The following is a 13,281-nucleotide window of genomic DNA, read 5'->3' on the forward strand; positions in this document are numbered from 1 at the left end:
TTAAATTCTCCATCAGGCAAATAAGTCAGTCGCAACCATTCAGAGAGAATAAAGCTGAGTTCCAGTTCTTTGTTGTTAACATGTTTAATACTTTTATTTCAGAAGACTTTGTCTGTTGCGCAACTTACCAATGATAGTAGTTATCAACATATCAATTTGTAGTTTGACTTTATTTTCATATGTTGAACATAAAAAAATTGTTAAATGTTGGAACATCTATTAAAGTTGTGCAAGTTCTGTTTTCTAAAGGTATTGTATATTGCATTGCAGGGTTGGAGGTCAGACATTCCCTATCAGGTTCTACCTGACCAACGAGAGTGGCTACTATCTGAACATCAGTCTGTACAGGGAAGTTGCAGAAGAGCACTCAGGACTTGTGAGTGAATTCTTGTTTGGGTTGTGAAGTAGACAAGTGTGTTCTGTACCATACATGTTACAACAGTTTTAATATGTTCATTACATTTATCTGTTTCTAGTATAGAGGTTTTCCATGTGGTAACATATATCGCCATCTTATGTTGAGTTATTTTAACTTGTGTGGGCACTTGAATACACTAAGTCATATAGAGACACATAGCTGGGACAGGCCCCAATATCTCGAAACATCTTAAGCTTAACAGGTTTAAGCAGCTTATTTCACTTAGCCTACACACATACTTAAATTGGATTTTGATAAATGAAAAAAAAAATGTTGTGATTATCAAAAACATAATATCTATTTAAAGTCTAAAATCTCTTACAAATGAAAACATTGCACAAATTATAGGGAAACAAAAAAAATAGTGATATAAGCTTAATCCTGTTATAAACACTTAAAAAGATTTGAGAAATTGGGGCCCAGCCATATTGCAGCCAATAGGCATAGGTGACCTTAAATAAAATCCAAAACATTTTATCTTTTAACATACGTTGATCTTTTATATAACAAAATGCACTCCTGTTTCCACAGATAATGCTGCAGTCCTACGGTTCTCGGAAGGGCCCGTTGGATGGCCTGCTGGTGGCCACTCCATATGTCACCAAGGATCACCTCCAATCGAAGAGATCTCAGGCCCAGGCCAATGGCACTACCTACGTGTATGACTTTCCTGAGATGTTTAAACAGGTTATTAACTTTTTCATTTGTCTTTTATGAAAACTTCTCAAAAGCCTGCAATCTAATACAGGACTTTTGCGTGAACATTTAAAAAATTCTGAAAAACTTACTGATTTTAAATTGCCTTGACTATTACTCTACTCTTGACTCTAACTTAAAAAAAAATGTATTCTAAAATTGTAACTAGGTGTGATTAGAACCAAGGATTATGTTTACAACATGTATATTGACTGAAATGATGGTTCAAGGATTATGCCATGTTTATTTGAAGTAAAATCCAATCAAATTACCCATTTTGGTTATTCTGAACATTTTGAAGAAATCTTAAAGTAGCAATGTTAATTGGAAAGTAGGAGTTCTTTAACAACAAAAAGACTCTGTAATATTATGAAGACATATCAGCCGCTCCAGCACTAATTCATAAGGCCACAACTGCTTGTTTGCTTGGTGAGTTGGGATCAGGACAATCACATGATGCTTTGGTCAAATGGCATGAGCGACGCACTGGCCATCATCGGCAATTTAAAATCCTCATTTACCAATTGTTGGTGTATCATGAAGTGTTTTAAGCGAATCAATTAAAAAGAAAAAGATAACTTGCTAGTTATGAACAAGATATGCATATTATTGTCCTTCCCTTTATGCATATTTCATGCAGTCATATTTTACTGTGTATTGCAGGCGTTGAGAAAGTTGTGGCATTCCCACATAGAGAGGTATGGTCTACGAGAGGAAAGTATCCCCACTGACCTTATTACATGTCGGGAGCTGGTACTGGATAAGAACGGACATATTCACATACAGAACAGGCTGCCAGGAGAAAATGAGGTATAGTTGCATTTGTGAAATGTTCAGTTGCTTGTATTTATGGGTTTTTTTATAATAAACTTAACTGTTACATAAACATTTTGGCACTGCGTGGTTTTATTAACAATTTACTTTTTTATCTCACCTTGCACACTTTTATTACAGATAAATTAATATAGATGGGCAATGTATGGTAGATTGCTTTTAAGTCACATGGTTCTTTCATGCGGGGTTTAGCCCAATACTAATCACTTCCATGTTCACTGTTGGTTATAAGCTTGTCTATTTTGCAAAGAAAAATGTTGAGATATCTTTAAAGCTTTGGTGTCATTGTCAGTGTCAGCTTGTAAAATCTGTGACCATTGGCCATAACCCACGAGCTGTTCAATACATTGAAATGAATCTTGGTATCCATGACGCCAGGATATTTTATTCAAACTTGGTTCACATGTTGCTGGAAGCAATTTGCACGTCAATGTTTAAAGCAAGCACTTGTTATTGTTGAGTAATGCCCCTTTTTCGACTAAAAAAACATCAGATGAGCGTGCATGTTCCCTCTGTGGTGCTCCGCTTCATATAATAATGAATTCATAAAGAAATGAAATGGTGAATATTAGTGAAATCAAACCATTGTGAAATGAAAGCTTTGTACAGTGTCCACATCTAGTCATGATCATGATTTTCTTTGATGTAAATTTCCCAAGGCACATAAACATTTTCATATCCTTTTACATTTTAAGCTGGCAAAAGCAGTTGTTAACACAGTAACATTGTCATTGTATTATGTCTTCATTGTATCACAGTATATTCTTAAAATTGTTGTGAAATATCATTAAAAACATTGCTTTGTGCATGATATTAAATTTAGTGTTAGAAGAATTGTGTTGTTTAGCTGAAATCATTCATTTGTTATTGGCTGATCATTCTTCTAAGAAAAAAAAGAGGAATTATTGTCATGGCCGACTGTGTCATCATAGTCAATGTGAATTTTTTTTAACCTTTGCCTTACTCAAAAGTTGTTGGAGTAATTCAGAATTATGCCCTCTTTTTGGATGAAAAAAGCAACAGACGAGCTCTTGCTCCACAGAATTCTCATATTGAGAACAGTTTACCTTTATATGTGAACATTATCATGACTTGCAATTATATGTACATTTTGAGTCTTTTTAAGGAAATTATTATAAAGATAACCATAGTAAAGTATGTTTGTTTTTTTGTTATTGTTTTTATAAAAGAAAGGTAACGTTTATGATGTAAGAAATTCGAACGTATTAGGATAAAGATTTTTTCGTGAAATTAGGTCCTGCAGTTGACTTTCAGCTGTTAGAAAAAGAGCATCTCAGCTACTGTTTACTAATTGAACAAAACTGTATTTTGCTGCCTTACTTACATATTAAATTTCTATAAAGATTTCTATGTTTATATCTACAGATAGGCATGGTTGCATGGAACATGAAGTTAAGAACCCCAGAATTCCCTGAAGGTCGGGACATGATTGTAATAGCAAATGACATCACCTTCAAGATTGGATCATTTGGCTACCAGGAGGACGTATTGTTTAAGGTATGAACACTTTACATGGACAGCTTCACAGTGTTATTGGGCGCACAGTCACAATTTCAAGAAAAGAATGATATGGCATGGAAGAACAGTTACTGTTAATATTTAAACTAGAAATGTTCATTATCATAATAACATGCATTATTTTTCAACAGAAAGCTTCAGAGCTGGCGCGAAGTAAGGGCCTGCCACGTGTTTACCTCTCGGCCAACAGTGGGGCGAGGATCGGGCTTGCAGAGGAGGTCAAGCACCTGTTTCGAGTAGCCTGGCATGACCCTAGCGACCCTGACAAGGTAACAGAGTTTTACTAACTCTCGTTGAATATGTACCAGTAGGCAGAGTTTATTTTTGGTTGAAATGTTAACTTTTACCTCATATCAAATTAAGAAAATGCAAAGGACTGGATTCCCAGTTTTGTTGTTAATTTTACGAAGAAGAACTTTACTGTTTTACTAAGATTTGACCACTTTTATATGAATCATTAAGAATCAAAGAAAACAGAGGAAAAGTATTTAACCTCAGATCATATTGCATCATTTGAACAGTAGATGAGCTGAAGTTTATCATAATGAAAAGTATATTCCTATATTTTAAAAAGTCAGGAGAATATCTAGAAAAATAACTAAAAAAGTGTGCAGACAACTCACAGTCTAGTAGAACTTCTGATTTTACAGATGTTAAATATATTAAAGAATATTTTTTTGAGGACCAAACAATTAATACACAAGCTAGTTTTTATGAAGTTTGTAAAATTTAAAAAAAAATAACAACATAATCTTGATTAACCTTTTGAACAAATAAATGAAAAGTTTTTGTTTTGGAATATTTATATTCATAAGTATTTAATATTAGTATTTATGTATTCATAAATATCATCCTCAAGAACATTGACAAGGGCACCGTTTGGTTACATTTTTTAATACATCTGAAGTATGAAATTTTGTTATTTGATCAGGGCTTCAAGTACCTGTACCTGCGTCCAGACGACTTCAAGAAGCTGTCAGCGTACAATTCTGTGAGGGCGACATTGATAGAGGACCAGGGCGAGTCCAGATACAAGATCACCGACATTATAGGTATGTATATAGATGACCAGGGGGAGTCCAGATACAAGATCACTGACATTATAGGTATGTATATAGAGGACCAGGGCGAGTCCAGATACAAGATCACTGACATTATAGGTATGTATATAGAGGACCAGGGCGAGTCTAGATACAAGATCACCGACATTATAGGTATGTATATAGAGGACCAGGGCGAGTCCATATACATGATCACCGACATTATAGGTATGTATATAGAGGACCAGGGGGAGTCCAGATACAAGATCACCGACATTATAGGTATGTATATAGAGGACCAGGGGGAGTCCAGATACAAGATCACCGACATTATAGGTATGTATATAGAGGACCAGGGGGAGTCCAGATACAAGATCACCGACATTATAGGTATGTATATAGAGGACCAGGGGGAGTCCAGATACAAGATCACCGACATTATAGGTATGTATATAGAGGACCAGGGCGAGTCCAGATACAAGATCACCGACATTATAGGTATGTATATAGAGGACCAGGGCGAGTCCAGATACAAGATCACCGCCATTATAGGTATGTATATAGAGGACCAGGGCGAGTCCAGATACAAGATCACCGACATTATAGGTATGTATATAGAGGACCAGGGCAAGTCCAGATACACGATCACTGACATTATAGGTATGTATATAGAGGACCAGGGCGAGTCCAGATACAAGATCACCGACATTATAGGTATGTATATAGAGGACCAGGGCGAGTCCAGATACAAGATCACCGACATTATAGGTATGTATATAGAGGACCAGGGCGAGTCCAGATACAAGATCACCGACATTATAGGTATGTATATAGAGGACCAGGGCGAGTCCAGATACAAGATCACCGACATTATAGGTATGTATATAGAGGACCAGGGCGAGTCCAGATACAAGATCACCGACATTATAGGTATGTATATAGAGGACCAGGGGGAGTCCAGATACAAGATCACTGACATTATAGGTATGTATATAGAGGACCAGGGCGAGTCCAGATACAAGATCACTGACATTATAGGTATGTATAAAGAGGACCAGGCGAGTCCAGATACAAGATCACCGCCATTATAGGTATGTATATAGAGGACCAGGGCGAGTCCAGATACAAGATCACCGCCATTATAGGTATGTATATAGAGGACCAGGGCGAGTCCAGATACAAGATCACTGACATTATAGGTATGTATATAGAGGACCAGGGGGAGTCCAGATACAAGATCACTGACATTATAGGTATGTATATAGAGAACCAGGGCGAGTCCAGATACAAGATCACTGACATTATAGGTATATATATAGATGACCAGGGGGAGTCCAGATACAAGATCACCGACATTATAGGTATGTATATAGAGGACCAGGGCGAGCCCAGATACAAGATCACCGACATTATAGGTACGTATATAGAGGACCAGGGCGAGTCCAGATACAAGATCACCGACCTTTTAGGTACGTATATAGAGGACCAGGGCGAGTCCAGATACAAGATCACCGACCTTTTAGGTACGTATATAGAGGACCAGGGCGTGTCCAAATACAAGATCACCGACATTATAGGTATGTATATAGAGGACCAGGGCGTGTCCAGATACAAGATCACTGACATTATAGGTTTGTATGCTCAGGAGAATAGTGTATTGAATAAGTATGAGGTGGTCTAGTTGTATAGGTGTCCTCCTCTTGACCATGATAGGGTTTGAGAAACAATTATGAACACTCAAGCAGATTTCTGATAAAGACTTTCTTTGCAAGTTAACTTAAGAATGGCTCATACCAGCTTATAGTTGTCATCACAAAGCAGCTTATATAGATTCATATAAACTAAACTTCAAGTAAACTTACCTAAATCGTTGTTTTCAGGGAAAGAGGAGGGTCTTGGAGTGGAGAACCTGCGAGGATCAGGAATGATAGCCGGGGAATCTTCACAAGCCTACACAGACATTGTTACAATCAACCTGGTAAGAATTTTACTACTAGATGTTATTAGTCAATTTCTAATTCTAATGCATAATAAAACTTTGTTTGCATTTTATTGAATGAAAAAAAAATCACAAATACTATTCCCTGATATTGCTCATTTGAAGTTTACAAATGTATATACTTTTTTTTAATTCTGAACAGTTCTGTGAAAGTATTCTTGTTAATTTGTGATTAATTATATTATCCTTCTGTGGCTTCCAGGTGACATGTCGAGCAATAGGTATCGGGGCTTACCTGGTGAGACTGGGACAGAGGATCGTACAAGTAGAGAACTCTCACATCATCCTCACTGGCGCTGGAGCACTCAACAAGGTAAGAGTTGTACATTGGCAAAAGGCAAAAATGTTTTAAAATTTATTTATTAAACTGCTAGTCACTGAAATGACTGTAAGTCATTGAAATGGTGCATTGATGTTATACTTATAATAAGGGCCCCAAATTATTTTGCAGGTGCCCTATATTAATAACTCTGTCTGTCCACATTTTTCATGTTTTTTTTCTTAATAACTTTACAACCATTGGTGATATCAACTTCAAACTCAGAACACTTACTCACAGTAACAATATGCTCTTTAATGACCAGTTATTTTACAATATTATCCCTTAAAAAACTACATATTGTTCATGCTTTTTATTAGTAACTTTACAATCATTGACAATATCAAAACTTTAACTTTTTAAAAGTAACAGATTTTTATTCTTGTATGGTTTGTTTAGTGTATATAACAAGTTCGTTTATAATCCAATACAAATTAAAATATATATGAAAAATAAAACATTCCTGATCAAAGGCAAACATTTTCTCAGAATGGCTGATATTACCATAGTAACCCCACTTTGTCACAGCCTGTGATGGCTCTAGTTACTGTCAATGAACAGTCTCATTAAGATTAGTTGTTATGGTCATTGTGTACAAAACCTGTTAAAAAGCATAATGTTGATAAAGTTTGAAGCAATGTTAACAAAAGTATCCAAAAATAAAATTAGTTCTTGGAAGAACAATACAGCCCTAATTTCCATTCTAATACAACTGAAAAGAAAGAAAAATCAAAGTCATTCATGTAAATTTTATCCAAGCTATCCTAACTGTTTAGGTGTTGGGTCGCGAGGTGTACACGAGCAACAACCAGCTGGGTGGAATCCAGATCATGCACAACAACGGCGTGTCTCATGCCACGGCACAGGACGACCTTGAGGGGGTGTTCAAGATCCTCCAGATACTCGCATATGTTCCCTCTGTGAGTTGGTAGAACCAGGATTTTCAGAAATGTTATCAAAATTCAGCTTGTCTGATTTTTAAAGAAAAAAGTTCAATAATTGCCATAGCTCAGTTTGCTTGAAGTTCGTGTTTGGCTTTTTCTCGGAATCCGGTTTAGAGGTAGTACATTTTGTATAGTTTTGCAAGGCCTGTATCTTTGAGTTAAGTATCGTCAAGTTAAGCTTCTTCCAACAAATGAGCAAAGTTGGCTGACAAACTCCTGCCATTGTCTTGTTTATGTATAACTCATGTTTTATTCCCATGCAGCACCATGGCGGTCCACTGCCTGTGCTCCCAGTGCTGGACCCAGTGGAGCGTGATGTGGACTTCCTGCCCACCAAGGCCCCATATGACCCTCGCTGGATGCTGGCAGGCAGGCAACACCCTGGTATGTATTGTAATGTTCCATACATGTATCTTTTCAGTAAAGCGATAAAAGTAATGTGTGAACATTCAGTGTTGTCCTGAGAAGGACGGGGGATATTAAATCAGTTGCAATTTTATTTATACAATGTGTACTCAAATGATAAAAATCATTTAAGCCCTGATCTTGATGTTCTTTATCTGTATCAGTTACGTGTATGCAAAATTCTGATATTGTAATATACCATTTGAACCTAATTCTAGAGCGAAGCCGGGAGTGGCAGAGCGGGTTCTTTGACAAGGACTCCTTCCAGGAGATCCTGCAGCCCTGGGCTCAGACAGTGGTTGTCGGGCGTGCCAGGCTGGGGGGCCTGCCCATGGGCGTTGTTGCCGTGGAAACCAGGACTGTAGAACTAGCCATTCCCGCGGATCCTGCAAACTCTGACTCTGAGGCTAAGGTAAAGAAACTAAAAAGATGAAAATTGTCTAAATCAATTCTAATTTTTCAAGTGTTGAATCTTTTATTTTCACACTTTGAATAAAAACAAAGCTCACATGTTTTGATTGGTAAAACAACCTCATTTTCATGTCTTTTGACAGAATAGTTTATGAACCATAGCATTAAAGTATAAAGTAACTTTTTCCTCAGGTGATCCAGCAGGCCGGCCAGGTGTGGTTCCCAGACTCGGCCTTCAAGACCGCCCAGGCCATCATGGACTTTAACAGAGAGGAGCTGCCTCTCATCATCTTCGCCAACTGGAGGGGGTTCTCTGGAGGAATGAAAGGTAAGACTGTTTTACCATCACACCTTCATAAAAAGGTTAAAAATGAGGCAACAGCTGGTCTCTCAATAAGATAAAAGCTTTCTTCTCAAATCTACCATGAGAGATGAATTGATTGTTCAATTTCTTTGTTTCTTAACATTATGTGGCATCAATAATATGCTCAATACGTGAATGTCTTAATACATTGCATTGTTTTTTTTTCCATATAAATAGTGTTTTAAACCACAGGGTTAGGGAGAGACATTATTGGTTCTGAATGTGAGATTTACTTTACTGGTACTGGTATGTTTGAAATTTGTTGAGGTTTGTTTTTTAATCGGTGTTAAAGCACACTTGTTCTGTCTTGCACACATAAATAGAATATTTTTATGGGCTGTTTGCTTGTCTGTCATTTGTGCTTTGTTGTTAACATTAAGGGAAGTGATATATAAACGAAGGTAGTACTACGTAGTGAGCTTGACCAAGCTGATTTGTTTGACACAATGGATAATATTTTGATGTTTTTATGGCATTAGAATTCAAGTACAGTCAAACCTGTATTAAGTGGCCACCCGTGGGAAATTATCAGAGTGGCTGCTTAAGACAGGTGGCCACTTAATCCAGGTTTGACATTTCCGCCACTTTAGCTATATTCAGAGATGGAGTATGTATCTTAACCAACACCTCAGACCACAATCAGTAACATCTGTATCAATATTATCGAAGAAGGTTGAATACAAATACATTTGTAAAGATAAAATAACTTTATTTCGAATTAAATAAAAAAAAACATTAGTTAAATGTTGATACAAGGCATAAACAAAACACACCACATATCAGTTTACACATGTATACAACTACATGTACATACACATATTTGAGTTCATTTTTTAAAGTAGTCCGTACATTATATAAATGTTGATGCAAAACATAAACAAAACACACCACAGATCAGTCTATCCGTCTACACATTTACACAACTACATGAACATACACATTTTAGTTAACCTTTTCCGATCTTTCGCAGTCAAATTCCTTGGGAACACTTCTTGCATTACGGCTGTTTTCTAATAACTTTATACACTCGACACATTCTTTTAGAGTCAAACACTTTCGATTAGTCTTATTTCCAGCCATAATCAACGTTTATCAAGAACAATGCATTGTAAATATCCGTTCATAGAAATTTAAATCTGTGCACTTTGAAAAATAATATTGAAGTGAATAAAAATCGTAACTCGTTTCAGGCCTTAGAATGACAATGCAATCTGTGAATTCATAATAACCGGTGTTTTTGTCGGTATTTAATAAATAACTTCTTAATTATTTAATTATCTTATTAATTGTGTCATTAATTGTGTCAATTCTGATCAAAACTTTCGCCGACATGTTATAAACATGATTTCTCGATGAGTAAACACGCATGGCAATCATGTGATGCAATATTCATTTTCATTGGATGAAGGAGATACCCGAGGCCGTCGTTCTTTTCCGTAAACTTCTATTCGCAATTAAAGCTGTGTATTGGAAAAGTTTATAAGCGGAAGTGTCAGTGACAAGGGATTAGTGGCCGCTAACTAGTGTTTATATGGCTTCATGGGGACAAAAATTAGTGGCCGTGGCCGCGTTAGACAGTTGGCCGCTTAATGCACGTATATTATATAGTAAAAACGTACGGGGGGAATTTGGAGTGGCCCGTTAAGGCAGGTGGCCATTTAAAGCAGGTGACCGTTCAACCAGGTTTGACTGTAAACCCAACTAGACAAGGCCTCTTTTCCTCCCTGCAGATATGTACGACCAGGTGCTGAAGTTTGGTGCATATATCGTTGACGCCTTGCGGACATACAACCAGCCCATCATGATCTACATCCCGCCTCACGGGGAGCTGAGGGGTGGGGCCTGGGTGGTGGTTGACCCGACCATCAACCCCACAAATATGGAAATGTTTGCTGACCAGCTGAGCAGGTGAGAGAGTTTGATAAAAGCTTTAAGGAAAGTTATAGATATACCCGATTGTAATTAAAACTTGTAGAATTATGATCCAGTGTTTGTTAGAAACCAATTCTAGTTTCCATTTTGAGAGATCATGAGAAAGTAGTCTCAGAACACACTTGCTGTGCGAGGGGTGTCAAATATACCACAACGACACCACTCTCAAATGTTGATTAACTTAGATCATTGTGATTTGCAACTTCAGTGGTTGTTGCATATCATTTGGTTTGTTGAACTTAACACTTAAGTTTCTAGTCACTACTACTTGTTTCTGTACAATCACTGATAAACATGATGTGATAAGTAAAGTATGTGACTATGGTTTTGCAGGGGAGGGGTATTGGAGGCCGAAGGAACAGTGGAGATCAAGTTCCGTAAGCGTGACCTGCTTAAGACAATGAGACGTGTGGACCAGAAATTTAAACAGCTAACAGAGAAACTTGCCAACACAAACATCACGCTGGATGAGAAAAAACAGCTAGAGGCGGAACTCAAGGTTGGGAATAGGAATAAATGTTCAAAAAAAAATTAATATGTAGTTTCCTAGAATTGTTTAATGTCTGTGAATTTGTTCATGCACATTTACAATTACTGTAAGCATTTTATGGTTATGTACTTTGAAGCATACACAGCATTTCAGGTCACATGTAAGAAATCAGTGAATGTCAATAGCTCAACTATTCAAAGAAAAGGAGAGCGGAATCACCTTATTGTCACATCTTGGTTAAGGTTTTGAATATAAACACAACTAAGTCAATATTATGCAAATTTTGGCCCCTTATGTTTTTTTTGACCAGAAATACTGGTTACGATTTACATGACAGCGTGCATAAGTCAATATCTCAGCAACTGCCTAATGTATTGCATTGAGACTTTTTACCAGGGCTCCCAACCATCCAACCTAAATAACTCATCCAACCTAATGTCAGATATGTTGGATGTAATTCAAATGATTTTATAATTCGACTCTGGTTAAAAGCAATGAAAAAGTCCAGCCGCCTGTGACAGCTTTTATCTCAATATGCAACCATATATTGTCTTTTATTTTCATTATCATTTCAGACACAAGAGTTTATAGTAGTCCTAGGTATTGTAATTCGCTGATCTGAACAACACCCAAGATTCATAGAGGAATTTTGGCACCCGCATCATTGTATGAATGAATCCTTTTTTCAGACGCGGGAGGAGACACTTTTGCCTATGTATCACCAGGTGGCTGTGTGCTTTGCAGACCTGCATGACACCCCAGGACGCATGGAGGAAGTCGGTGTTATCTCCGTATGTACCCCCTATATACATGTATTGGCATGTCAATTAATGTGTCTAGTCAACTATTGAATGAAGAATTTAAAAAAAAAAATGAGATCCTTTTTTCGCAGTTTCTTGATTTGGGCTAATATGCGAGGTTTGAAACTCACATGGCGATAATTTAAGTTAAAAAGAAACATTGGTAAACTGCATGTTTTATGTACTTTTGGTCATTTGCTTTACAAAAATACATGGGTTCACCAAGTGTCCAAATTTAACAGCTCAATGGGGCTTCTAGAGAACAAGGCTTTTCTGGGTTAAATACCTTGAAGACCTCATGCAAGGTCAAGGTATCATGAATTTACTAGCCATGTACTCATGATGTGTTGAATGGTGAATGTATAAATACTTACAACCAATATACAGGGTGTCTTGGAGTGGAACCGTAGTCGGGAGTTCTTTTACTGGCGTATGCGGCGTCGCCTGCTCGAGTCCCAGATTAAGAAAAAGATGAGGCCATTCACCGCAGACAAAACTGATGGGGAACTCAACTCGATGCTCTCAAGATGGTTCGTCGAGGACAAGGGAACTGTCAATGTATGTGATAGTCTCAATCGCCTTGTTTTGCTCACTTATCTCAAGTTGTACTTGTATGAAAATGAATAACCAGGATATTCTTTGACAGAGATTTAGGAAGTTTGTTCATACAATAATTAGGATTCTTTCTATGTCACTTAAATAAATAACTTTTGTAACTAACAGGTTTATTCTTGAAATTGGACGTTTGGTAGACTTGTGTGAGAAGTGTTTGGAAAGCAGTATATGTAAATGGTAATAAACATTCATTTCTACCCCACTCTGTGTGCAGGCCTACCAGTGGGAGGAAGACAAGGCAGTGGTGGAGTGGCTAGAGATTCAGATCTCCGACACCCCCGGCAGAAAGTCGCTCGTACAGGACAACATGGGCTGTCTCCGCAGAGACCACATGCTTCTACAAGTCAGGGGGTGAGTGGCTTGCACAATGCAACTCCTAATATATATATATATTTATAGTTGATATGTAGTTTTACGTAATCTTGTGTATCAAGAAATAATCACTGCGTTAAAAACAAACGTAATTTGAATCCAT

At 37.3% G+C, this 13,281-nt stretch overlaps 1 protein-coding gene across 6 annotated transcripts in view; it reads left to right on the top strand.

Annotated features, from left to right (window-relative positions):
- Positions 1-13,281, top strand: part of LOC128238740 (acetyl-CoA carboxylase-like) — a 47,633-nt gene that overhangs the window by 31,064 nt on the left and 3,288 nt on the right. For all 6 annotated transcript variants that reach the window (XR_008261761.1, XM_052954941.1, XM_052954939.1 and 3 more), the window contains 17 exons: positions 271-376; positions 950-1,105; positions 1,778-1,924; positions 3,335-3,466; positions 3,619-3,756; positions 4,419-4,539; positions 6,408-6,505; positions 6,729-6,839; positions 7,622-7,765; positions 8,053-8,173; positions 8,413-8,606; positions 8,798-8,933; positions 10,700-10,877; positions 11,235-11,400; positions 12,081-12,182; positions 12,579-12,749; positions 13,021-13,157. Coding sequence is in view for 5 of the 6 variants with exons in the window: in XM_052954941.1 (XP_052810901.1) it covers positions 271-376; positions 950-1,105; positions 1,778-1,924; positions 3,335-3,466; positions 3,619-3,756; positions 4,419-4,539; positions 6,408-6,505; positions 6,729-6,839; positions 7,622-7,765; positions 8,053-8,173; positions 8,413-8,606; positions 8,798-8,933; positions 10,700-10,877; positions 11,235-11,400; positions 12,081-12,182; positions 12,579-12,749; positions 13,021-13,157 (2,358 nt within the window). In the remaining variant the exon portion in view is untranslated. The remainder of the gene's footprint in view (positions 1-270; positions 377-949; positions 1,106-1,777; positions 1,925-3,334; positions 3,467-3,618; positions 3,757-4,418; positions 4,540-6,407; positions 6,506-6,728; positions 6,840-7,621; positions 7,766-8,052; positions 8,174-8,412; positions 8,607-8,797; positions 8,934-10,699; positions 10,878-11,234; positions 11,401-12,080; positions 12,183-12,578; positions 12,750-13,020; positions 13,158-13,281) is intronic.

Source organism: Mya arenaria, chromosome 6 (assembly GCF_026914265.1).
Source record: "Mya arenaria isolate MELC-2E11 chromosome 6, ASM2691426v1".
In the NCBI taxonomy this organism is placed as follows: Eukaryota; Metazoa; Mollusca; class Bivalvia; order Myida; family Myidae; genus Mya; species Mya arenaria.